General features: G+C 43.8%; 1 protein-coding gene across 1 annotated transcript; it reads right to left on the bottom strand.

Annotated features, from left to right (window-relative positions):
* Positions 1-1,755: 1,755 nt before the first annotated feature.
* CYP39A1 (cytochrome P450 family 39 subfamily A member 1) lies at positions 1,756-24,921 on the bottom strand (the record flags this gene model as incomplete). Its single annotated transcript, XM_084262105.1, has 12 exons — positions 1,756-1,827; positions 2,933-3,020; positions 6,950-7,038; positions 8,692-8,787; positions 9,663-9,796; positions 10,825-10,915; positions 12,790-12,888; positions 14,318-14,411; positions 15,153-15,302; positions 16,866-17,040; positions 18,322-18,457; positions 24,745-24,921. The coding sequence occupies 12 exons, from the start codon at positions 24,919-24,921 to the stop codon at positions 1,756-1,758; spliced, it is 1,401 nt and encodes a 466-aa protein (XP_084118231.1).

Below are 24,921 nucleotides of genomic sequence, written 5' to 3'. Positions count from 1 at the left end.
TCAGAAGCCACATGCATGATACTATAGTATATTCACAGTTAGCATCAGGTGCCTTTCATTCAGCCTAACCAAAATGATGCTGACCTTCAGGTGATACTTCCTTTTAGGGACCTTTTTAATGTCAAATTTGGCATTACAGGATTTTGCTTTATCTCTTGGGATTAAAAAAAACCCCACAACCAAAATAAAACCACACACACATACACGAACATAAAAACCTCCAAAAACCCAACAAAATAACCCAAAATTAATTAAACAGAAAAGTAAAAAGAAATGCACATTAGGGATAAAAAAAAATCTTCACAAAACAAGATCCTTGAACAGATATTGTGGACATTCCTAACTTTTAAAATCAAAATATATACTTTTGGGTAATGACCATCCGTGAAAACCAAGGGAATCGTTTTCAGTTATGGAAGGGATCCTGAAATAGCAGTTAAGAGTGCAACTCTTGCAAAGTTAACTATTACCAGCTAAATTAGAAGTTGGATGAATCATTTTCCAGCCATATAAATCACTGAAGTTTGATAAATTGCTCTATCCATAACTGAGGTAAGCCAACCATTTAATGAATGATACAATGTCTTATTTTCCTGTGGATGTTATTCCTGTAGTTTTTACTGTTGTTGAAAGTCCATTTGGGGTATTTTTGCAAATACTTTTAGAATTATGAATAATCTTCACTTAAAAGACTAAAAATACATGCCAGCTATTACCGTATATGAAAGCTGACAGCAGTTGAAGTGTTGGTATTCAAACTTATTTGACAGCTTCTTTGAACAACTTTTACTAGGTATTCTTTACAGGATTACATATTTTTAGGTTTGTGTGATTTGTTCACTGAGTGAGTGACGTTAAAGGGAAAGCAAAAATACTCTAGATATTAAGACAAGCAGGCTAATGAAAAGCAGTAGCTTTTTTGCAATCACTTTTCATCAGAAGCCAAACATCATGATCAAAACTTTCACTGCATATTCATGCAAGGACCAATTCTGGATCCTGCAGAGCAAATAAAGCTCAGTAGAAATTTTAAGTGCTCCAGTGGAACAAGACCTCAGCATTTCCCATGCTTGCATTTTTTCCATTACAAATGCATTTTATTTGCAAAAAAAAAAAAGAAATTGGCACTGACTGCAGGCAGAGCAGGCCAGATCTTCACCTACCTACACAGGCAGTGATGATTCATCAGTCCTGCTAGTTTATTATGGCTGTGGATTTGATCCAGGGCTCTCTGCTCAGGACTGTCCTGTGTACTTTGTGCACACCAGCACCAGGGAGCTGGTGGATGGAGTTACCAATCTGATTTTTAGCACGGAGGCACCACTTTGTCCTTGGTTCATAGGGACCTGCAGGAAGCAGTGACCTGGCATGAGGGACCTGCTTTTCCATTGGTTCTAGTGTAAGTTCCATGCAGGATTTCCACATGTAGCATCTTCTTCTCCTGAATGTCTGGTCAGTGAGCTTAGTGTATCAGTTATTTACAAAATCTGTGGATAATTTGGCCCAGAAATTATTGGTGCAGCTGGAGAGGCTGATGTTTAAATGCTAGGAGGTTGGCAATCAGGTGAGGAGCTGAGATGCAACTATACCAGTGTGGCATACCACAGCACAGAGAGTATGTACAGGATTCAAAGTGGAAATGAAGAACTGTTAAGGCATAGAACCTATCTGAAGATGCAGGATAAGGAAGCAGCTCAGCAGTGCATCCCTCCAGGGGCAGCTGGCAAAGGCAGGCGAGTTAGTGCTGGGCAGCTTTCATTCCCGGCATCTATACTGGACCCGGAATGGTGCCATGGGCTGCTGTGTCCCCACCAGGTGTGAAGGGCTCTGCAAAAACCAAGAAAATCAGTAGAAACATTTAAATTAGTTCAGTTAATAGAATTGTCACTGCACCTTCATATAAGGACATAGACATATTCTTGGAGGTTTTGGTCTTAAAAAGCCTAGACCCAATACCAGAGTATTTCTTGGCTTTGCTGAAGCCGTTCAGTAGGGCCTTCATGACTGCTTTGTATTCCACTCACTCTGACCAAGGATGACATATGAGATCTTAAGAAACTAAAGGGTTTGAATGTCTTCACCAGCATAATTGCCTGTGGGTGCAGCCCCGAGTTACAATCAACTCCAGTGAGAGCTGTCATGGCAAAACACCATCAGGAAGAGGCACCCTTCCTCCCAGTTCAGGGTGGGCTTTCTACAGCTACTCATGATCAACATCTCACGTTCTTCAGGGGGAACAAAGGAATTAAAGTTCTCCCAGCTGCCAACTTCCAGCAATGATACAAAGCCCGTGCCGCTCTGAACTTCCCCCTCTTCTCCTTGGCAGTTTAGCCATAGGGCATGTCTGTCACGCTTAGGTTGTGACAGGCCGACATGCTGATTTCTCAGCAGTCCCTGTTGGTAAGGCACAATGATTTTGGGGAGGTGGGAAGGACACAGTGCAAAGGGAGAAGGAAATTACTGCTGAGAGTGGAAAGTGCACTAGGCTGCTTTATCAGTAAAACCTTTCTGAGCCATGGCTGCTCCTCCACTCTTACCCTAATCATTTCTCTTCCACCACTGAGCACTGGCAGAGCTCTGCAAGCGCTCTGTCTGATTTCGGATCTTTAAAGCATTAATCCAGCCCTCTATTCTTTGCTCTTGCAAGTGGCAGAAAACAATTATAAAACCTCTTGTAACATTTAGGCAACAACAAGACAAAATACTCCTGTAGGTGTTTCCCAACACAGCCCCACTACCATTGCTGGGGTTGTTACTCTGGGTTTTCTGAGTTGAAATGAAAATCAAGTTCTTCAGTGCATGTTTCATTAACACTTCTCTCCAAATTTTGCTTCATTATACATAAGTACAGTTAGGCATAGCTGTTCAGCTGAGCCTGATGCATGAAGGATGTAAAGACATGGAATGCTATCTAAATGCCTGGATCTTTTACCTCCTTTGGTACTGCGTCCAAAAGCACAAATTCATATCTGTATAGGAACAGCACAACAAACAACTGGATTTCCATGATAGCAAACCACCTGCAAGAAAAGGGAGGAAAATTGTTGGCCACCCAGCCCGACCATCCCAGAATCACAAGGTTGGAAAAGACCTTTAAGATCATCAAGTCCTACCATTCCCATCCTAAGCTAAACCATATCCCTTAGTACTTCATCTACCCTTTTTTTAAACACATCCAGGGAAGGTGACTCAACCCCCTCTCTGGGCAGCCTGTTCCAGGCCCTGACAACTCTTTCAGTAATTTTTTTTTTCTAATATCTAACGTGACCCTGCCCTGGCCCAGCTTTGTGCCATTTCCCCTTGTCCCATCTCTTGTTACTTGGCTGAAGAGACCATCGCCCACCTCTCTACAACCTCCCTTCAGGTAGCTGTAGGTGGGGATAAGGTCTCCCCTCAGCCTCCTCTTCTCCAGATTGTGATGAGCACCATCACATGTGTGTTATCATCAGATAAGGAACAGGGTCTCTCTGACACATCTTACATTCCAATGCTTTAGTTCTGTATGAAAACTTGCCCTCAGTAGAAAAATCTGCTGTGGCTTTGTTCAGCTTCATTACATGGCAAAGAACATGAAGATAGTGGCTGCCCTTCTTTCCAGTAAAACTTTAGACTGACAGTATCCCTCTGACACCCTATTTTAAACCAGCCCCTTATCATTATGGGTTTTTTTCCACTTGGTAAACATTTATGTTCTTCTAACGCTTGCTGACTTGAAATAACTTCATAGGAGTGAGAAGACAGTCAAATATAGAAAAGGCTATATGACTAATTGTGCTATATAAAGTTATATAATACAGCTGGGAGCCTGATGACATCAGAGGAGCTGTGACAGCGGGAGTTATTATTTAATGCGTCAGCATTAGAATGCAGTCAGGGACCCAAGGGCATGATTTTTTTCTTCCCTGTAACACTCTTGGAAAGGTTTGTCTTAGTCAGTCTGGAGAAGATTTCAGATAACTGCAGGTGGACGCTTCTGGGCTATTATTTTTTAATGCTGATATGTACAGGAGCTTCCTGCATTTGGGCACCAACATGCACCTATGCCAGGTCACAGGATTACTCACCTGCAGAATTTAGACAGAAGTCTTAAATACCTAGTTAAACCAGTAACACTGCCTTGCTCTCCTGCACAGTTTATTTTCTATCACCTGAGAGATGCTGGAAAACTGGCTGAAGCAGCTATGGGGAGATTGACTGGGGAGAAAGCCACATGACTGCGCATGGCGTCAGCTGGGATTTGGCCTGGCAGGTGTCAAGAGGAAGCTAATAAGCCCCAGGAGACCTAAGCTAACTCCTGCAGAGCCATCCAGATCTGAGCCACCCTGTGATCCACAGTGGGGAGGATGCTTGTTTGTTTTGGCATAGCTTCAGACCCAAATTAACCCTGTGATTTCACATGGGAATTACCTTGAGATAGGGAGCTTTTGGTGACCTTGAGCTCAGGGGGAACACAGTGAGTGCAGAGTGGAAATTAGCTCAGGTCAGGCAGGACTTGGTAGCACAAAGACCATGCAAAGGTGGGCTCCTCACAGTCACTGCACTGTTTGCACGGTGTGGCCCTGCACCCCTGGTGCTTGAGGTCCTGCCTCACAGCCATCCTCACTGGTTTGGCACAGCAAGTGGGGGAAAATGCCAAAAATGCTTCTAGATGGCCCTGAGAATGGGAGCACTGCCTATAGAGAGGGCTGTCCTTCAAACACAAGCCCAGCTGGAGGTGGGCTGACTAGTTGTGACACCTCCTTACCTGCAGTGGGGTTCATCTGCAGTCTGTCCGAGCAGATATAACCAATACCAGACTGCAGCACTTGCTGAAAGCTCAGAGTGCTTTTCCAAACAGGCTGCTGCTGTGACTCTGCTCTGCAGACAGAGATGCTGAGGCACAAGGATGCTGTAAGCCATGCATGTGGGCAAGGGGACAGTGCAGGAGTGAAAGGCAGGGCTGCAGAGTCACAGTGGGTCCCTCTCTCCCACGACACATTGCACTTTCTTGCAGCTAAATGCCCCTTAGTTCCCATCTGTCCTTCATGTTCAATGACTGAGTCCTAGAGCAGTTTTCCTGTAAAGATTCTGAGTCACTGATGCCTTCTCATTTTATTTAGGGACAAGGGGGTCTGAAAAAGATGTGCTTTCTGAAATCTTGCCACCCTTACCCAGTGCGCTGCTCCATATTGGTGGTGTGCTGCAGCCCAGGAGCCCAGCTGTGGGTTGAGGTCCTGGGGTAAATGAAGTCTAAGAATGACACTGGTCATTGTGCTGAAGGGTTTGCAATGTCAGCATAAGGTAGGAGACAGCAGATGGAGCCGTGCAAGATAAGCACAGTCACACAGGCGTTAAGTCACCTGGTTAGACACCAATAGCTTTGCCACCACCAAATTTTCCCCTTAGGTAAAAAAGATGGCATGTGGGAGATCTTCCCATGTCAGCTTGCTAGAATATTTGTCAGGTTAGTTATTTTCTAGTTTTCAGTTCGATTAAATTATTTTTTAATTTCATGATGAACTTTTGCAAGGGAGAAATGAAAGGTTTAATACATTGAATTTACAAATCCCAGTACTGAATTAAATGAAAACACATCTCAAACTTGAAATATCAGTTCCATTCAGCTGTACCAAGGAAATCTGCAACCTGGGATCTTGATTTAATTCCCTTTTTTCTGAGACCACCACGTTATTGTTTTAGAATTAATCCTGAAAAGGGCAAAGCTGTGTGTACCAGGTAGACTGCCAAAAAGGACTTTCCTTCTGTCAGTGAGAAAAGGATTCTCCATCCATTCCCTAAGTAGAAATGTTATAATCCTCTTTCTAACCACCAACTTATTTTAAAAATATTATCAGAGTCCAGAGAACATCCCTAACAAAGAAATAGGTTGGTATATATAAACAAGCAGCTTTCAGAAGCACTGTTCTGCAGCTTGTCCTGTACCTGGGGATGCCTCTTGTGAATTCTACTGTTGCCCTTGCAGGGAACGAGGTTGTGCTCATATTTAGCTCAGGAATATGGTACAAGCCATGGAGGCACAGCACTGAGTGAGAACTTCTCTCTGGCAAGCCTAAATGGTGAATGCAGCTTTCTTTGGTTTGTGTATGTCCGTAATGCTCTCACCAGGTTTATCTGACACTCAGGTCCAGTCTGCCATAGAATGCAGGCTCAAGAACACAGATCCCCTGCAACACCCTTCAGATCTCTTGCTCCACATGGGACTCTGGAGTTAAACTGACCGGTTTTATGGATTCTCCGTTATTTTACTTCCTAGAAGAGACCAGGTTTTGAAGGCAGAGAATTGAGCATAGAGATGTTTGAACACAGAAACAAGGAGCAGCTGGCTCCCTGGGACTTGTTCCAGGAAGAGGGACAGCGGAGAAAACAGCAGAAGGAATGCAGGAAGCATTGAGGCTGGCATTGCTGGAGGAGTGAACAGAGACAGGATTTGCAATTCAAGCCACCATACAATTGCGGGGGCCTTAATGCAGAGAGGAGATGCAAACAGAGAGGAGCCAGTTCAGACATTTGAGGGTTAGCAAAGGTGTCAGTGGCACCACAGAGGATGGAAAGAGAGCCTCAGACCAGAGGAGTGTTCTCTAGGTTAGTTTAGAACTGGTTTATGGTAACCCAACTGCCTGTGTTTGTAAACTGGTGTTTGCAAGTGGAACAATTCTCCCTTGGTGAAAAGATGTAGCAGCAGCAGCAGTTAGGCTGACCTCCCTGGGGGATAACCCTTCACACACTAATCTCTGATTCTGCTTTTACATCATGACTTAACCTGTCCCTCCCAGGACTGAAACCACTTTCAAACCAGTTTAAATGAGGTCCAGATAATAGTGAACATTAGGGGACTGACAAAGAGCAAAGCAATGGAAACACTTTATCTCCAAGTGTAAGAGGAGCCCAGTTCAAGAGAGTTGTTCTCTGCAGGGTTTGGGAATAAATAAACCCCAGCTGTTTCACTGACCTTCCTGGACACTGATGCTTCCCTCCTCCGAATGCCACAAAGCTGTCCAAGAAAGCATTCTTCTCTAAATTTGCCTCTTTCCAACGATCCTGTGGGAAGAATTTTTTTTTTTTCCAAATCAGCCTTATATAAATAAAGCTTAACTTTATTTCTCCAAGCTAAAAATGACCTTGGACAGCTAATCCTCAATACAAAGTTGTATTAATGCCATTTTTAATCTTTTTTTCTTTTGCATTCAACCTGTTAGTGTTGGGGTCTGGATTCAAAAGTCAGCACTGCTTTGGGGAAAAAAATGAGGGTCCCACCTGAAACATACATAAGGACCTTAAAGTGCTGGAGGGGTTTTTAAAGTCAACCCTCAGGCATTCTTCTTATGCCTCCCCATGTTTCTAAATCCTGTGTCTCAAGCTGTGAAAATGCCTGTAAACCCACGACCTTCTCCTTTTAAATCTATGTATGGTGAAAGCAAATGTTCAAACGTTCCCTCAGCCATGAAATGGTACCATGGCACACAACAGCTCACACACACCTTGCACACAAAGCAATTCTAAGTGCAAGGTCTGTCAGCTGTCACACAAGAGGAAGGCAAGGTCTGCAGAAGAGCCTTATTCCCAGGTGCAAGCCAGCATGTGAGAAAATGGTCTTCTCAACAAAACTGGCCTGTCTGTACCCAAAGGGCTCCTCCATCCTGAGCTGCTTTAAGAGAGAAGGAGCAACACAAGGAACAAGGCAGTATGGGCTAAAGTTTGGGTTGGTGACACTAACAGAAGTAAATCTCTTGAGTTTGGATGACAAACTTCATACCAGTCTCCAGAAACCAAGGCCTTCAAGTAACACCCTGTGAACTTTACAGTGGCAAACTCCTCTGAAGATGCAATCTTGTGTTTGTTTCTTTTGGATTTTTTCAGCTGAGGCTGTTCAGAGTTTTCTGAAGAGGAACCATGTTAGCAGCAAAATACAGTAAAAGGAAGAAAAGAAAAATCTCTGCAGTGATGTAGCAAGAAGACACCATCTGGAATGACAATGTCCAAGGGGCACTCACCTATTCCTCGTGGAAAAAAGGTGAGTTTCTAAAAAAAAAAAAAGGCTATCTGGCTTTTTAGGAGTAAAGTTACTAAAGAAATAAGCTGCTGCATGAAGGTTCCTGCTTAGGGTTTCAAACAGGCAGGAACTGTTATGAGGGATTTCAAATTAGTGAAGAGCTTGCTAAAGGGGAAGTTTGGTTCAAATTACTTCTTGCAATAGGAATTAATTTCTATAAAAAAGACAAACCATTCTATAGCGGGTGGTGCTAAAAAGAGCAGTTACAAGCCTGCCCACACAGCCACCTGGGGTGGAATAATAATGAAGAAACTCTAGAAGAGCTACTGAATTAGCAGAGCTAATACCTACCAGAAATCATCTGACTGGAAAGACCAGTGAGCCTGGGTAAATACATGGGGATGAGCTATCCAGACAGATGCCAGTGAGAGGAGAGTTCTTGGAGTTGGGTTCAACAGCCAAATCAGTGGGGCCTCTCCATGGTGGACATTGAGATCAAAGTGATAGAAAGTAGTACCGTATTATTTGGGATATATAACTGAACTTTAAAGTCTTTCTTATTCCTACAGGCTCCTCCTTTTCGTGCACACCCTCCAAACAATGGGGAATATGCAACTTTAAGACAATTTGTCCATGTGCTTTTGTTGGGAAGTAAGTGAAGAAAACACAGCAAAATACCCATGCTAAGAGTGACAACTTACAGGTTTGAACATTTCTGGGTCAGGAAAATATTTTGGATTCCTGTGCAACCAATATGGTGACAACATCAGCATGTCACCTGCAGGGACGGTGAAATTCTGAAAAGGAGAAAAAACTGTAAGAATAGAGAAAATCATGGGTTCAACTCACAAAACAGCCCCTCCTTAGTACTTCTCTTCCATCAGCAGAAGGTCCTAACAGAGGACAAATGAGGGTGGTGAGGCCACGGTGGGCATATGACATGTCTGAAGCTTCTTGCTATTTGCTTTATTTCCATAAGGAAGACCTAAACAGTGGAGAATGTGGACAGACTATTTTTGTTCCCATTTGTTTTTTCAGGTATAGAAGTAATAGAAACATTATTCCTGCATTTTCTCTTGATGTTACCATGTGAACTGATATTTTTTTCTAACTCCTTTCTTAAGCACTTCCTTCAAAACACAAAGAAATTCACAGAAAGACTTTTGTGGCAATGAACCTTTGCAGGACTTTAGTAATTTCTTAAATGACCATGAGTGTTAATTCCTTGGGAGAGAGTTGTTTTCTCCCAAACATTTGTTTGTTAGACTCCTGAATGCTGGCACTTTCCCTCTAAATGGCACATAGGGAAAAAACCTCAGAGTTTCATCAGTTACTAAATCGTGGTGCTTTTTATTGTATTTGTTGTATCTGACATTTCACCTACCACCAGCACAGTACATCCAGCTCAATTCAATTTAAATTCAATTCAAAACAGAAGGAAAGACCATGAGTGAAAGAAGCAAAACCACTCTTCAATTTGTGATGATTAAAATAATGACGATGAATAAATCTGTTTAAACAGAAGTTACATGTGAGATATCTCTGTATCTGAGATATATGTGAAATACCTCCACAATTCTTTCTAGATATATTGGGAAGCCGTTTCCCAGGCAAATCATACAGGATCCTGTTTGGGGAGAAAAAGAAAAATAAAAGGAGAAAAGAAACCCACCTGGATTTTTATTGGTTTCACTACTTTCTTGGTGATTGCACCTGGAGACCTCAGCCGTATGGCTTCCAAAGTGCACCATTTAACAAAATGGAGCTCCTTAAGGTGCTCTTCAGTGACTTCTATATTATCTTTACCTGTTGTGGCATGAGAAGGAAGACACGGTGTAAGTAAGCCATTTCCCACTTGTTTTGATACATGCAGACATGTCTTGCTGTAGACCTTCTGATAGAGTACCTCAAGACTTCAAGACCTTGTTTAGATCCAGAAATTTTCTTTCTGTTTCAAAGTAAATAAATGGACCAAAATCGGTACAATTTAAGAAAAGCCATTGAAGATAATTTGATAATTCTAAGGTAGCAGTAGATATGGCATTCTCCAGAACAGGCCAAACAAAGGCCATCCTGGGAACAAAGAGTCCCTAGACTGTTTCAGGACTTTGGCAGGACACTGTATGGGAATCTCAGGGACTTTAGGCACCAAGACAGGGAGTCAAAGTTGAGCTGTGTTAAGACCAGCCATGAGAAAGACTTAAAAGCACCGTTCTGTGATTATGCTTACTGATTAATTGTTGACATGTTTCTTAATGTTGTTTTGACCTATGTCAACTAAGAGCCTTCCATGGAAGCCTAAGCATTGTTCAGGGCACTGCAGATGTGAGTGACTGGTCCCAGTAGGTGACTCTCTTTTTGAGGGAGATGAGTCATGTGGGGATGAATCATGCTGGACTACCTGGCCTCAGATGAGGGAAAAGAGAACAGCTCCTAGCCTGCTTTTCCACAGGATAGCTGTAATGCTGGTGAACACCTCACCATGAAAAGCAGCTGAAATGAAAGAGCTCATCAGATCCTATCACAGAAGCATGAAAAAGGCACAAGAGTGGTTAATACAAATCTAGGTCTAAATGATAGGTGTGGAATGAAGAGACAGATACGTAGGGTTCTTTCTGTACCTTCTTTTGCTAACATCAAAGGTGTATTTACATGAAAACATGTCTTGAGCATAAGCTGAGTAAAGAGCTCAAAGCTGGACTCTGTGTTATCAGCACAGATAACATAGCAGCAATATCCATTAATCCCAGCCATTGACCCAAGTGTGCCATGTGCTGGCCCAGCGCAGAGTAAATCACTTCTAGGTTCCAGAAGGACGCGATTGGATTTATTACCTGCTTTGCCAAACACAGAAGCCAGGTCTTCCATGATTTTCTTGTAAGTGGAAGGATAAGAGAGTATGAAAGCAAGGGTCCAAAATGCAATCTAGAGAGAGATGAAAGTATTTTAACTCACAAATATGGAAGAGAATTACAGTGTCTTTGTAGCAAATCAGAGGCAGGTGAAAACATTGGTATGTTTTTTGGATGTGCAGGTTGAAGTTGGGATGCACAGTTGGGCTTCCAGGGTAAATCCAGATCTAAGGCTCATATCCTGAGAGATTAGGTTTGTGTAGTTATCTTCAGTGAACACTGTAGGGCTTTGGCTTTCAGTGTTGAAACACAGAATCCTTTCTTTAATTTCAAATAACTAGGTGTTAAAATGAATTACTAAATCATTGTGTGTAGTTAGATTTAGCTGTGTGAATGGAAGAAAAATTAATAGTAAATTCCTACTAATAATAGTAGAGATGAGGTTAAATAATTTGCAGGCCATTGTCACAGTGAGTCACACTGAAATGGGCAGGAAAAGTTTTAATTAACAGCAATGCAAGCAGTAGTGTATCCCCTTTAGAAACGATTTGCTAACTGATTATGCAATGAAGTTGAAAATCAAGAAATTTAGGAAAGGAGAAAATCCTCTTAAAGTGGGATGAAACCAGAAGGACTCGCAGCGCTGCCAGGAGTCTCTCTCCTTTTGCTGAGCCAGCGGGAGATGCAGGCTGCGTGTGAATCTGGTTGCAGGCCATCTGTGCTGGTGAGGGATGAGAACTCTTACTGTTATTTCCCAAATTGCCCCATGTGGATGCAGCCCTCCTTCTGCAAAACAAATGTGGTAGCTTAGTTTTCTTGTGTGGCACTCAGACACCGTGGCTTCATCCAGGAGGGATAACTGAACTGTTTCTGATACAAAGGTTTAATGTGCTTGTTAAAAAACCCCTTGGAAGGTGAAAGGCCTGTTTTCATCATTCCACTCACCACAACAGCAGTTGTGACTATTCTGAGAAACAATGAAATATCTGTGTGTCTATTTACAGCTGAATATTACAGAAGTAAGTAATGATAGTGCTGTGGAAGGAATGTCAGTTATCCTGATAACAGACAGCAAAGCTATGCCTCTCACTTATACCGACATGGGAATCCACAGAAACCTCACGGAAACGGATGAAAAGCCTTTAGGGTAAATTGGAGTAATATCTAATCTACAAACCCCATAGATATACCCATGAGGAGAACGTATAAAAATAACTGGCTATCATTTTTTTTCTAACCCACATCTGTAACAGACATAACTGTGCTGGGAAGAGCTTAGTAGTCATGGTAAATAAAGGATGTTTTTGCTGCTACGGACTCTTCATCTGAGAAATTCCTGTAAATGTCTTTGGTCATCCTCAGCTGTGCTACATATATTGGGCTTATTAGCATACATCTATCTGTAGCATTAATCTGTCAAATCCGTTTCTAACACAGACAGAACTTAAGAGGCCCTAGAATCAAACCGTTGCTTCTCTCCTCCCGAAGCAGCACTCGCATTGGTACAGCAGATCCCCCAAAGCAAAAGAGCCAAATTCACTGAAGGATTTCCACACAGAAGTTACTCTCTATGATGCTTTTGGTATTCCTCACGATTGGTAGCACCAAGCTATTTAAAAGAGTCTCTACTACAGTACAGCCACGGTGGTTTAAAATAAGAGTTAAATGCTCCTCACAGCTAAAGGCTGTGATCATAATAGCTATGAGGCATATGTTCCCAAAATGTTATGATAGGGGACATCATGATTTAGGAAAAATACAAGAAGAGCTTTTCCTGTTGTCACTGCTGTGACATTGCAGCCTGGGTGTATTTGCAGTGATGCATGTGGGCGTGATAATCCTTTCTTTGGACTCCATGTAGCATGCGTGACCTCTGGTTCAAAGCCCTCGCTTCCCAAATACCAGCTTTTGAAGAGGACAGACAGAAGGTGTTTCTGGTGTACTTACAGGGACAGCGTTTGCTTGGGAAGCCCAGAGCATTAGGAGACCATATTTAGGAGCTAGATGTTTTCCTTGCAGGTTATCCAGGAGATGTTGCATCAGTGTCTGTTATAAATAAAACACAGTAATGTGCATTTCCAAAAATATATTAAATCTAGTCTAGGGTAGGGCACACTAGAATTCAAGGATATAACATAAGACTAGTTTCCCAGAGAGAAGTAATGTTTGTTATGGGTTATTTTGCAGTCACAAAGTAGAGATGAAAGAGGCACTCGATCATAGGATGCACCACGTGCATTCCTACTGAATACATGCGCTGCCCTCCATGTTCCTAAAGATTTTAGGGGATTCAGTTGCCTCACTCCCCACTCTTGACTGTGTGTGGGGAAAAAGAAAAAAGAAATCTCTCTTCTTTTTTAATTCCTGCTCTACTTTTCTACTTTAAAACCTGAAAATGGGACTGAACAAGTTGAATGAATGGACATGAAAAAGACATTCTCTCTGTTCCTGCCAAAAAGGTGGTTGTTGTGAAGAGTTGGTCTGATATATCAGCAAACTCCCTTGTTTCAGGTGCTCTGTTAGTGACCTAACCAGTGACTTCAATGGCTCGATATTCTTTGAAACTATAGCAACTGTGTCATGCTTTAGGATCAGCTTTTGTTTATAGTATTTCCTTAAATACAGGACAACCACTCATTCAAACAAAGCTTCCTGTCCACTTTGGAGAGGGGAAAAGTCTGACCTTGAATAAAAATGATGGCTCCTTTTTTCCAAATTCCCATCCAATCTAAGATATCCAGTTCCTCTACCTTCTTACCTCCTACCATTCCCTCTCCAGCCCTCTCTTTCTTTATTTATTTTACGAAAGAAATCATGGTATGTAAAGATTTTAGACTCTAAATAAAACCTAGTTTGTTTAATGATCCGTTCTATAATCATTTGTTAGATCAAAATTCCCAGGCCAGTCTGCCCTTGCGTTTGTCAGCCATATAGACAGAATTCCTGCCATAGCTAAGGAGAATAACCAGGGGGACAACTTATCATAGCTTTGACACAATCAATATTTAGGGTACTTGGCTTCCAATCCAGTAATCTGCTATTTTCTACTAGTCTGGCTGCTGGAGGATCTACTCACTCTACACCAGGGTTTAAAAATAGTATGTGTAAGGTTTTGAAATTTCACAGCACGATACCCTCAGAGAAACAACTGAAGATGTCTTTCTCTCACCTCTTTCAACTGCTCACTGTGATACCAGAGGCTGGTGATGGGTCATAGCTCTGAACACCGGGCTTAAAATTCCCCAGAGGAAGATGTCAATTCACAGAATTGTAGAAAATAAACTAAATTGAGGAGTAAGACATAAAATTATGTGTCTGTTCTATATGTAGGTGATAGCTATACTGGACAATTAAGGTACAGCTATCAAAGCTGACTTATTTGGCTTGTTTCTTCCAGCACTGAAATAATTCCTGCCCTCCATTGCTTGTCAGAATATACAACATGTCATCTTATTTCATAGTCTCGGATGTTTACCTTGGATGTGGTCTCTGAAGGGTTGGTCCTTTCAGCATCCAACACTACTTTCTCAAATAATTTTAGAAGCCAGTTTTTGGATTTAGACCAGTTCCTGTAAAGAAAAGCAGCAAACAAGAAGTACTTAACTGAGACAGCACAAACCAACATTTCCTTTTCTATGACTACTCCTTGATTTCTCTCCAGAAGCCCTTGGGCAGCAGTGAGTTGATGAATAGTCAAGCATCAGTCTGACTGACAGTAGTGTTGACTGATGTGAGGAACAACACATCTGAGACCTTCACTTTGGCCAGACCTCATCTTGCAGCCAGAACCTGTGACTACAAGACTCATAGATTTTCTTGGTTGTTCCACTATGGGTTTGGCTTTGGGCAGATTGCTTAGGTCAATCTTTTCAAGAATTATTCCCCTGATAAGAAAATAAAGGCCACATTTTTAGAGCATCCTCAGTTCTCTTCTGGGTTTGGTTGCCTCTATGCAAAGTCAACTCTGTGACAGTGCAGCTGTGTAACCTGGGAGAACAGCTGAGGTGTGGGAAAGAGCAGAGGGATGAATAACTTGTTAGGGACATGCTCAGCATTGTGATCACATTTAGGCTCTTTGCACAGTTCTACTGCTCCCTGACAGGTCTGGGCTGGACCCTGCCCACCTGAGCAAGGTTAATTCTGCTTTACACCAGGAAAATGCATGCGAAGAGGTCAGAACTCATTTGAAGCACCTAGTTGAAAGCCTGCCTGACCCAAGGACAGTGGATCATCCTCCATGGAAAATGTCTCTCCCAGCAAGCAAAATGCCTGTGATGGATGTACCACGTGCATCATCCCTGCCCCGTTACCTCAGGAAGCACTCGGGTATCTGAGAAGCGTATTCAAAGTGCTCATCAAACTTCTGAAAGTGTTCTTCAAACTCCTTGATTTCACTCTGACTGATCATGAAGAAGCCTTTCCCAAACAAAGTGTTCACCACCGCTGGGTACATGACATGCCTGCAAGGACAAGATCCCCATGAGGTACAGGCCACAGCTGTTGCAGCAGGTTTAGGTCAGGACACACTGTGTTGAATTGCCAGCATTACAAGTGTGGGACACAAGCACCACACCAGTCTGGAAGGGCTGCAAAAGGCTCCTACCTCACTCACACCCTTATCCCAGATTTTAAGCAGAAGCTGGGAGACACACAGACCTCAGGCTAGTCCTCTGCTTGTGGCTGAACCTCACCAGTTAGTGTTTGGTCACCTGAGTGGCAGAAAGGCTCTGGGAGCTGAGGTCTCCCCATTAATCACCTCTCTTATTTCAGGTTAACCCACATGGACCTTCCAGGCTTTCCACAAACCCTTCTGCAGCCAGACACCCTAAGAAATCCTTACTTTGCCTGCAGTTTTGCTGGACCAAACACTGATTTTTTGTTTTCTTTTTGTCTCACTCCTTCCCTGTTCGCTCCTCTGGTATCCTGCAAACTCCGAGCTCCTTTCCCAGGCCACTTCTTCAGCTTCGAGAAACCCTTACACACTTTTTGCTGGTTTCCAGCTACTGCCAAGTATTTCAAGCAATAGCTCTTTCGCTGCCTTGCTTTTCAGATCACAAGGAAGAGGGAGCCACCTGCTGGCTTTATGGATTTAATTTTGAGGCAGCTCTAGAATTAGGCAGGACACTGTATTCCAGTTCTTTTACCCTGCCTTGTTTGGCAAAACTGTAAGAACAGATCACACTCAGCAGAGATTTACTGCTGATGTCTCTTATGGATTCTGTAGTTTATCATCTAGCCTATGACGAGAAGCAGATGTGACTTTGATCTCATGGTCTGTGAGATGGTCAAGATCTCAAGACCATGGGATGTGGGAGTTTGCCCCCCATTACTGAGACCAATGGAGGTTTCAAGCCCCTTTTCCCCACCGTTTCCCCCTGGTAATCATATTACAGTAATGACAAGTGCTCAGTGTTTTGGCTTTATTTTAGATGCACTTTGCAGGGAATGTCAGCAAGAGACAGCCTAGATGTGAGTCTTAGAAATAGGTTGAAGGCAAAGGCAACAGTAGTCCTGATGGACAGGTCAGACAGAGGGGTGATCAGGAAGGAGGAGGAGTTAAAAGCTCTATAGATGTCACATGAAACAGTCCATAAAGGGATTTTTTTTTTTTTAATAAAAGGATGAATTTCTGGCAGCACAATCAGTTGCAGAAGTCTTATTTAAGTTTTAGGCAAGGCTTGGTCCAAAACACCCAGGAAAAGTTTTCCTCCTGCTGAAGACCAAGAATTTTGACCATTCTTTATAAACATGTGAAGCTTTTGTCCCATCTTCTGGGAAACAGGTTTTGTTGGAAAATGCAGTGTTTCCTTTTTTCTTCCAAATAGGTATTTCAGATGTTTCTCCTAGCTGGGAGAAACACCTTGAGATGAAACCTTGTCCACTCTGTGAGCCACCTGAAACTAAAGCAGTGATGAGGATTCTGACACAGATTCTCAGAGCCTTGTGAGCCTGAACTCCACCTGCTCTACAGTAACACTCTGCTCTAATCCATGTGTTAGAGATGTGCTGCAAAAATCCCTTACCTTACAAGGTCATTGAGGTCCCCTGAGCCCTCTGTGCCCAGGTGTGCCATGTGCTCATGTAGTTCCTTACACAAAGTGCCAGTGAACATGTGCAGGTTAGAAGGACCCATTTTTCCCTTCATCATGCTGTAGAGGTTGCCATGGTTCTGATAAAATGCTTCTGCAGGGATGGAAACTAAACACAAAAAGAAACAGAAACATTTTGGAAAGTAAATGAAGATGTTCAATGAAAGATAGACTGCAAATGTTTACACCTAACTCATGTCTCTGATTTAAATGCCTTAACCCTCATTTTCCTAGAGGGAAATTCCCAGGAAGTTTTCTTCTCACCCTGTAAAGCTTTTGGTGAACCCTTTGCTTCTGCCAGTCTGCGTAACATCTTCCTGCCCTACGAAGCTTCAGTGCCAGACTCAACAATGAAGAGGTTTCCCCCCAGCTTCGATGTGGACACACAGAGAAGTGCACAGAACTGACTGAAAGGAAAAATAGATTAATTCAAGAAAAAACAGTTTGGGTCTTCGTGCTATAGTGCATCCTCTCAGTGATACCAGGAGAAGTGGAGAGAGCTGGGAGTGTTCAGCCTGGAGAGGAGAAGGATTTGGGGGAGAACTGATCAGTGTGAGTAAATGTCTGGTGGTGGGAGTAAAGAAGATGGGACCAGGCTCTTCTGGCAAGGAGGCCATGGGCACAAATGGGAGGACAGGAAGTTGCACTGAGACAGTGAAGTTTTTATTGTGAGGATGGTTAAACTCTGGAACAGTCTGCCCAAAGAGGCTGTGGAGTCTCCATCCTTGAAGATACTCAAAACTCAGGTCTGGGCAATTTGCTGGTGGTGCTCTTGAGCAGAGGCATAGACTAGCAGTGCCTTCCAGCCACGGGGATTGTGTGATTCTGGGATTTAATCTCTCTGCCAATCTGTGTCTCATATCACAGTCCAAAATTGCCAGACTGCTCAAAGTAATTCCTGTCGGTGCAATTCCACGTGGATTTGAGCATATGAGCTGATGGAGCATGCTACTGGGAACAGGATAGATACCTCATCCCTTTCCAATGACTGTTGTATCACAGGGTAATAACTAATTATTGCCTCAAGCCAATTTTCAAATTAAGTGATAGGACAACATGCTCTCGCTCCAAACCTGTGGAACATAGTTGGAGTGTGTAGCTGCAGACAAGACCCTGGTCTCAAACTCAGGTTGTTTGATGATAAAAGCAATAACCATCCCTGGTTCAGAAACCTTTGATCCCTTGAGACTGGATCTAAATCACTCAGCAGATGGACAGTGCAGGGTCCACAGGCAGGAATTCCATTTCTCTTTCATTTCGTAGCATGGTCATGGGGCAAGAGAAGCATTTAAGGCATGATGAAAAGCCAACAACAGGCTTTGGATTGGGATTTAATGTTCCGGGGTAACCAGATTTGATCTACATTAAAATAGAGCTAGGTCTCATTTACCTGTATTCTGGACAGCTTGTTGTACTGCCTGTTCAAAATTTAAGTCTTTAGACTGAAAAAATGCTTCAGCTCCTTCTTCCTCAGTCACAAAAGTAAAGCGCTTTCCCAGAGCGAGTACTGTGAACACAGGCCCATGCTGGAACAAAGAAAGATTTCATGTTATGGAATTACTAACACGACAGACAGGAGCTGAGAGGTTGGGGGCAACTGGTCCTTCCTGCTCTCTGCACACTGTGGCTCTGAAGCACCCAAAGATGAACATGAATTAGACCAAAAATTGTAGACTTACAGACCAGAAAGGGAACATCACAGAGGCCTCCCCGACCTCTTGCAGAGGAGATGAGATTCCTTCCCCGAGATTAATATTTTATATTTGAATTACAATACAGTTCAAACCATACAGAGAATCATCAAGGTTGGGAAAGACATTCAAGATCATAAAGTCCAGCCATTAGCCCTACACCACCGAACCACTAAGCCATCTCCTAAAGTGCCTCATCTACCCGTTTTCTAAATACCTCCAGGGAGGCAACTTCACCACTCCTTGAGCAGTCTGTTCCAATGCTTCACCAATCTTTCAGTGAAGAAATTTTTCCTAATATCCAATGGGTGGAGAAGGACCTGGGGGTCCTGGTTGATGACAGGTTGGCTATGAGCCAGCAGTGTGCCCTGGTGGCTAAGAGAGCCAATGGGATCCTGGGGTGCATCAGGAGGAGTGTGGCCAGCAGGTCAAAGGAGGTGATCCTCCTCCTCTACTCTGCCCTGGTCAGGCCCCACCTGGAGTATTGTGTCCAGTTCTGGGCTCCTTGGTATAAAATGGACAGGGATCTCCTGAAAGAGTCCAAAGAAGGGCTACAAAGATGATTAAGGGCCAGCCCCTCTTCCAATTCCTTGGAGATGGCATCCAGAACAAGCTGTTCCATTACCTTTCTGGGGACAGAGGTGAGGCTGACTGGCCTATAGTTACTAGGTTCCTCCTTCTTGCCCTTTTTAAAGACTGGAGTGACATTGGCTATCCTCCAGTCTTCAGGCACTTCTCCTGTCCTCCAGGGACCGGCTCAGCAATCACCTCCGCCAGCTCCCTCAGCACACGTGGATGTAACCCATCTGGGCCCATGGATTTGTGTGCATTAATCCCTTTGAGCCACTCCTGGACCTCCCCTACCTCAACCAGAGGGAAATTCTTCATTTCCCAAACACTCCTACTTTCATCCAGTGTCTGTGGGTCCCGGGGGGGCCTCCGAAGTGAAGACCAAAGCAAAGGCAGCATTCAGTATCTCCACCTTCTCAGCATCCCCCATTACCAGGACACCCCTTATTTAGCAAGGGACCTACATTATCCCTGGTCATCCTCTTACTATTCATGTATCTAAAAAAACCCTTTTTATTATCCTTTATGTCCCTTGCCAGCTTCATTTCCAAGAGGGCTTTAGCCTTCCTAGTTGCATCCCTACAGGCCCTGACCACATTCCTGTATTCTCCCCAGGTGCTCAAAGAAGGAAAGGAAGCATGAAGTAGAACAGACTTAAACAAGTCCCAGGTAAATCAGCAATAAATATATCGCTTCAAAATTCTACTGGGAATAAAATCTGAAGTTGCAGGACTGCCTACAGTGACCTGTTAAATCACCCTCAGGAACAGGAGGAAAAAGAGGCAGCCGTGGTGCCTTTCTAAAAGCTTCCTGAAGGTGGCCTTGGGAAGCCTCCGAGAGTCATCCCAGTACTCGGCAAACTTTTACAAGCATTAGGAAAGACCAGAATTAGTAGTGATCAAACAGGACATACTGGAGAAAAGCCCAATACAGCTTTTAGGAAGACATAAGGATGTGTGGCCTGAAACATATTCCTAATTCATTCCTTAGAATAAGGAATTAAAAGTTTGCTCATAATCTGGAGTCATGTGGGAGTCTAAGCTATGAGGACACCTAGAAACACCACAGTAGAAGGTGACCTAGAAGAGTCACATTCTGCAATGACCCCAAGGCCTAATAACAAAAGCTAATTACTAATTTAAAGCTCTCATCTTGCTAGGAAAGGAGTGGAGAAAGGGCAGCAAACAGCTAAACATATCCTGTGCTCACATCTTCAACTTAATGTGTGTCTCTGCCTGTTCCATCTTGGCAGGATATAGCGAGCTAGAAAAGGCAAAGGGATGGACAGCACACAGGAACACAAGTTTCAGTAAAAAGAGACAAAGTGGACTTAAATCCCTGATCCCAGAGTGGTGAAAAAAAAGGTAATTATTCCCAGTTTCTCATAATGTAAAGGCTTTAGGGCACCTATTAGAAGCTTGCTGGTTTAAAAGCAGACAGAATGTTTTCTTCATATGGTTCTTGATTAAATCAAGAATGTGTTCATTGCTATGGGATGCTGTGAAGCCAGAATTGTACACAGGGTAACAAAAGAGATTAGGTTATTCTAGTCAGATCATCTGGATGCCAATTCCAGCCTAGGAAGTTCCTAAACTGCTGATGGCCAGAAGCTTGGAAGGAAAAGCAGAAGGCAGCATGCTCCCATCTGGGCATGCTCCTTATGCCCTGTGACTGAGCATCCACTGACAGCTGCTATTTCAGACACCTGGATAAACAGACTATTCATCTGTCCTGGTATAATTAGGCTGATGTCATGAAACTGTCTGATGGAACAAGCAGTCACACAGTTCTGCATTGACCATCGCTGCGTTATGGGCAGGTACCAACGAAGCGTGCGCATTGCCTGCCAGCACTGCATCCCAATTTACTGCAGTCTGAAACAGTGCCTGAGGACATGTCCAGGCATGGACAAAGCAAAACAGAAATACTGTTAGGATTTAGGGCCTCTGAAGCTGCTTTGACTCGTGACAGCTCTGTTTTCTCCAAAGACTGTGGAACATCACTTGGAACAGTAGTGCCATGATGAGACACACCTGAGCCTACACGAAAAGTAACACTCCAGGGAAATAAAAGCATCAGAAGGATGTTCTCCAAAGTCCCATGGGAAAGAAATCAGGGAAACAGCCATTTTTCCCAGAGGCAGGCAAGGAGGAAGGCCTCTCAGCTGAGACAGCCGCAGTTGTGCCAAGACTCACATTGGGAGCTAGGTACACTGGGCTGGTTCCCTCTCCTTTGGCATGCACACACACACAGGTTCAATGTCCCCTCTCTACCTCAGGGACTTCAGCTTATTGGTCTTCTCTCTGTGGGACCAGAGTCACAGAACATTAGGGATTGACCTGTGGACACTTCTCTTCAGAAATGTTCCACCAGAAGCCTTGTCCCCTTCTCCAGCCCATTCATTCTCCACCAAGCCTCATGCATGAGGCCATGTAACCCCACGAGCCATCCCTCATGCAACCACACACAGAGAACAAGGCTGAGATGCAACCAGTTTGAATCCCGAGATGTGGCACCATGTCCCACACACAAGGGACACACTGAGAGTGATGTGTGGATCCAGCAGTGCAGAACAATTTCATGGGCTTAATGAACTTTTTCCTGTTCTCTCAAACTGATGAGAAGCATTTGAAATTCTTTCTTAAGTCCTATCACATTTGCCAGGCAAAGTGGGGAACCACAACCTTTGAACCCCTCATCAAGCAGCTCCACCTGTATTTTCTGTTGAATGGCAGCTCCAGTTGCCCACCCTGCCCATCCCAGAGCACCTGCAAACACACATCACCCAGCCAGGCAGCTTTAGGAGGAAGAGGCGGTATCTCCAATTAGACCAGAGATTAAATATTTCATTAGAGCGGGGGATCTTTCTTTTCTTAGACCCACTGATGACACAAGAGGAAAAACAGACAATTCTTCCAGCCCACATCATCTTCTGTGGGAGGAGGAGCAGAAACCTTCAAGCCAAGTGTGGGCTGGAAGCAGCAGAAGTTTGGTGTGTTACTCCAGGACTTGAGAACGAGGGATATACACAAGAGGGACGATTACATTAAGCCAACTCTTTAAGAAGGAAAGAGAAATGAGTGTCACCTTGACAGGCTGAGGGATTAATCCAGGGGAAGAATTTTCTAACTGCAGAAGTCTCCCCAAAGGTAATGAACCTCCTGAGCTGATGAGGTTTCACACTGCCTGGAGATTGTTTCTGCACCAACTTCTATGAGGGCAGCTTGGTTGTATAAGAACACTTCACCCTGTTCTGGAATTATTAAGGAGCTTGGAATTGCAGATGTGTTTTGCAACCCCTGTTAATGGCCCCTTTGGCAGCAGCACCTGTTTTCTTTGGCTGTGAGATGCTGTGGTGCCTACTCCAACAGGCAGGAAAGGGCTCATCTTTCCCGTGGGAGCTGGGAAGGGAGACAGGAAGGGTGTTTAAGGAGAGGAAGGGGACAGCAAGACAGGAGCCCTCCACAGGGAGAGGGAGACTGCCAGGATGATCACGCTGCAGACATGCAGCCAGCCGAGGGATGACAGATGGAAAGGTCCCTCTGGGCTCAGGGGGTCTGCAGAAGGGGTCACAGCTCAGAAGGATGCCCAATTGCTGGACTAAGAAAAAAGTCCAAGGGAAAGATAGGACAAGAGGGATTGGCTTCAAACTGAAACAGGGCAGGTTTAGATTAGATGTTAGGGAGAAATTCTTCCCTGTGAGGGTGGTGAGGCCCTGGCACGGGCTGCCCAGAGAAGCTGTGGCTGCCCCTGAATCCCTGCCAGGGTTCAAGGCCAGGTTGGATGGGGCTTTGGGCACCATGTGCTAGTGGAGGGTGGAACTAGATGGGCTTTGAGGTCCCTTCCAACCCAAACTAGTCTATGATTCTCTGATTCCATGATTCCATGAAAGGTCCTATATGCAAACACAGGGTAAAGGGGAAATAGAAGAGATTTATTTTATTTGCTTTATTTTGAGTTTTCTCCCACTGAAAATGCTTCTTGTTCTAGTTTCTGTCCCCCCCCAAAAAATGGGATTTATGAAGTCCTTCAGGTTTTTCTGGCATGTTCAGATAGGATGGCAGCTGCCATAACACCAAAAGTAGCCTAAAGGCAAACAAACATCAGAATGAACAGACCCAGAACCCCTAAGTTTGCATTTGTACTTCAATACATTCTTTGGTATGTAGAAGTTTCTCTCATTCAACCTGTGAATGAACCTCCCAAAAGGGCTCTTCTGCCAGGTTCGGTTTAAAAATTCATCTAAAAGGTTTTACTAAAAGCTCCCTAGAAAAGAAGGCAACCAATGGAAGCTTCAGTCATGGTGAAACATCTGTCCCCAAAAGGGACTGCACAGGAAAGGGCAGTTTGGCAGGCTGCTGAAATCTGGCCGCCACCAGGATGTGGCAATGATGTTTTCAATACAAGGAGGTTGTCTCACAGCCTTGGATCACAAGAGTCACAGAAATGCTATGCTTGTTGGTTTTAAGTGAGACTTGATCAGTTCATTTCAAGGACTATATGCCATGGTTTCTGAAGCAGCAGGAGAATGGACTGGAATAAGTTTCCTTGCAGTCCTGCTTTTCCACCTTAAGATGAATGAACAAATCACGGTGTGCACAGATGAGCGATACAGGACAGACAGAGCAAGGTTAAAACCTGCCTGCTAAGCTCAAAGCAGCCAAGAATCTCCAGATCATGCACGTGACCTTACTCTACAATGCAATCAACATGCTTTAAGACAAGACTGACAGCTTTAGGTGTTCTTACACCTCATGTTTCAGCTGATTATACCTGAAACCCTGCTTCCATTTAATACCCCGAGTTTAAGAACCATGGCTGCAAAGGAGTACTTGCAAACATGAAATTCAATTGTTCAAAATGAGCAAGAAAATTTGAAAAATCCAGTATTTGTGAGCATTTTGTTTGAAATTTCAGGGTGTTAGGCTAGTTTCAGTTCTAGGTAGTTTGTGCAAGGAGTGGGCTGCAAGATCCTTTAGTATTGAACACATGAAGCTGACTGTATTGCATCACTAGCAGGTGATACCATCACCAAGTGAAAATGGGGAGACGGGGTTTATGTCAGTATTAGCTGCCTGGAAATTAATCATCTAATCTCAATTAATCATTTAGGCTCTCTCTATCAGACAGACTCAGAGAAAGAAAGGCACGTCCAGGGGGTATATCTTCACACCTGTCTTTGGTAAACTTTTTAGGATGGAAAGAGTTGCCTGCCAAGCTTGCCTTGTTCTCAGAAATCTCACCTAACCTTAGGCATGCAAATAGCTTCCTGGTCCCAGTGCCTGCCACAGGGCTTTCCCCATTGTCTGAAACCAAGATCAACATGTAGCCAGACTGCAAAAGCAAAACAGCAGAGGTGCTGGGTCCAAACAGGATGATCACAGCGCAGAGATCATGCCTGGATCGGATCCACAACTTAGCAACGTTAAAAATGCTATAAAACATGATAGGAAAGGAGCCAAGTTAATGTAGAAGTTTTGCCTTGCCCTTCCCCTTGCAGACAGGCACCCTGAGCATGCACCCACAAGCAGGCACGCCGCCACAGCTGTTACCTTGCTTCTAGCTTGCTCTATGAACTCCAGAGGAGCTTTCCCGAACTGAAACGCAGCTCCAAACCAAGGGATCCAGCTCCTGATGCAAGGAGGGGAGCTCGGGTTTCTCAGCTGAAACAAAACAGCCTTGACAATAAGAAGTCCCAGGATCGCTGCCAAGAGGAGAGCAAGAGCCAT

The sequence above is a fragment of the Gallinula chloropus genome, assembly GCF_964237585.1.
Source record: "Gallinula chloropus genome assembly, chromosome: 3".
NCBI lineage: Eukaryota > Metazoa > Chordata > Aves > Gruiformes > Rallidae > Gallinula > Gallinula chloropus.
The sequence above is the reverse complement of the archived record's forward strand: the minus strand, read 5'-3'. Positions and strand labels throughout refer to the sequence as shown.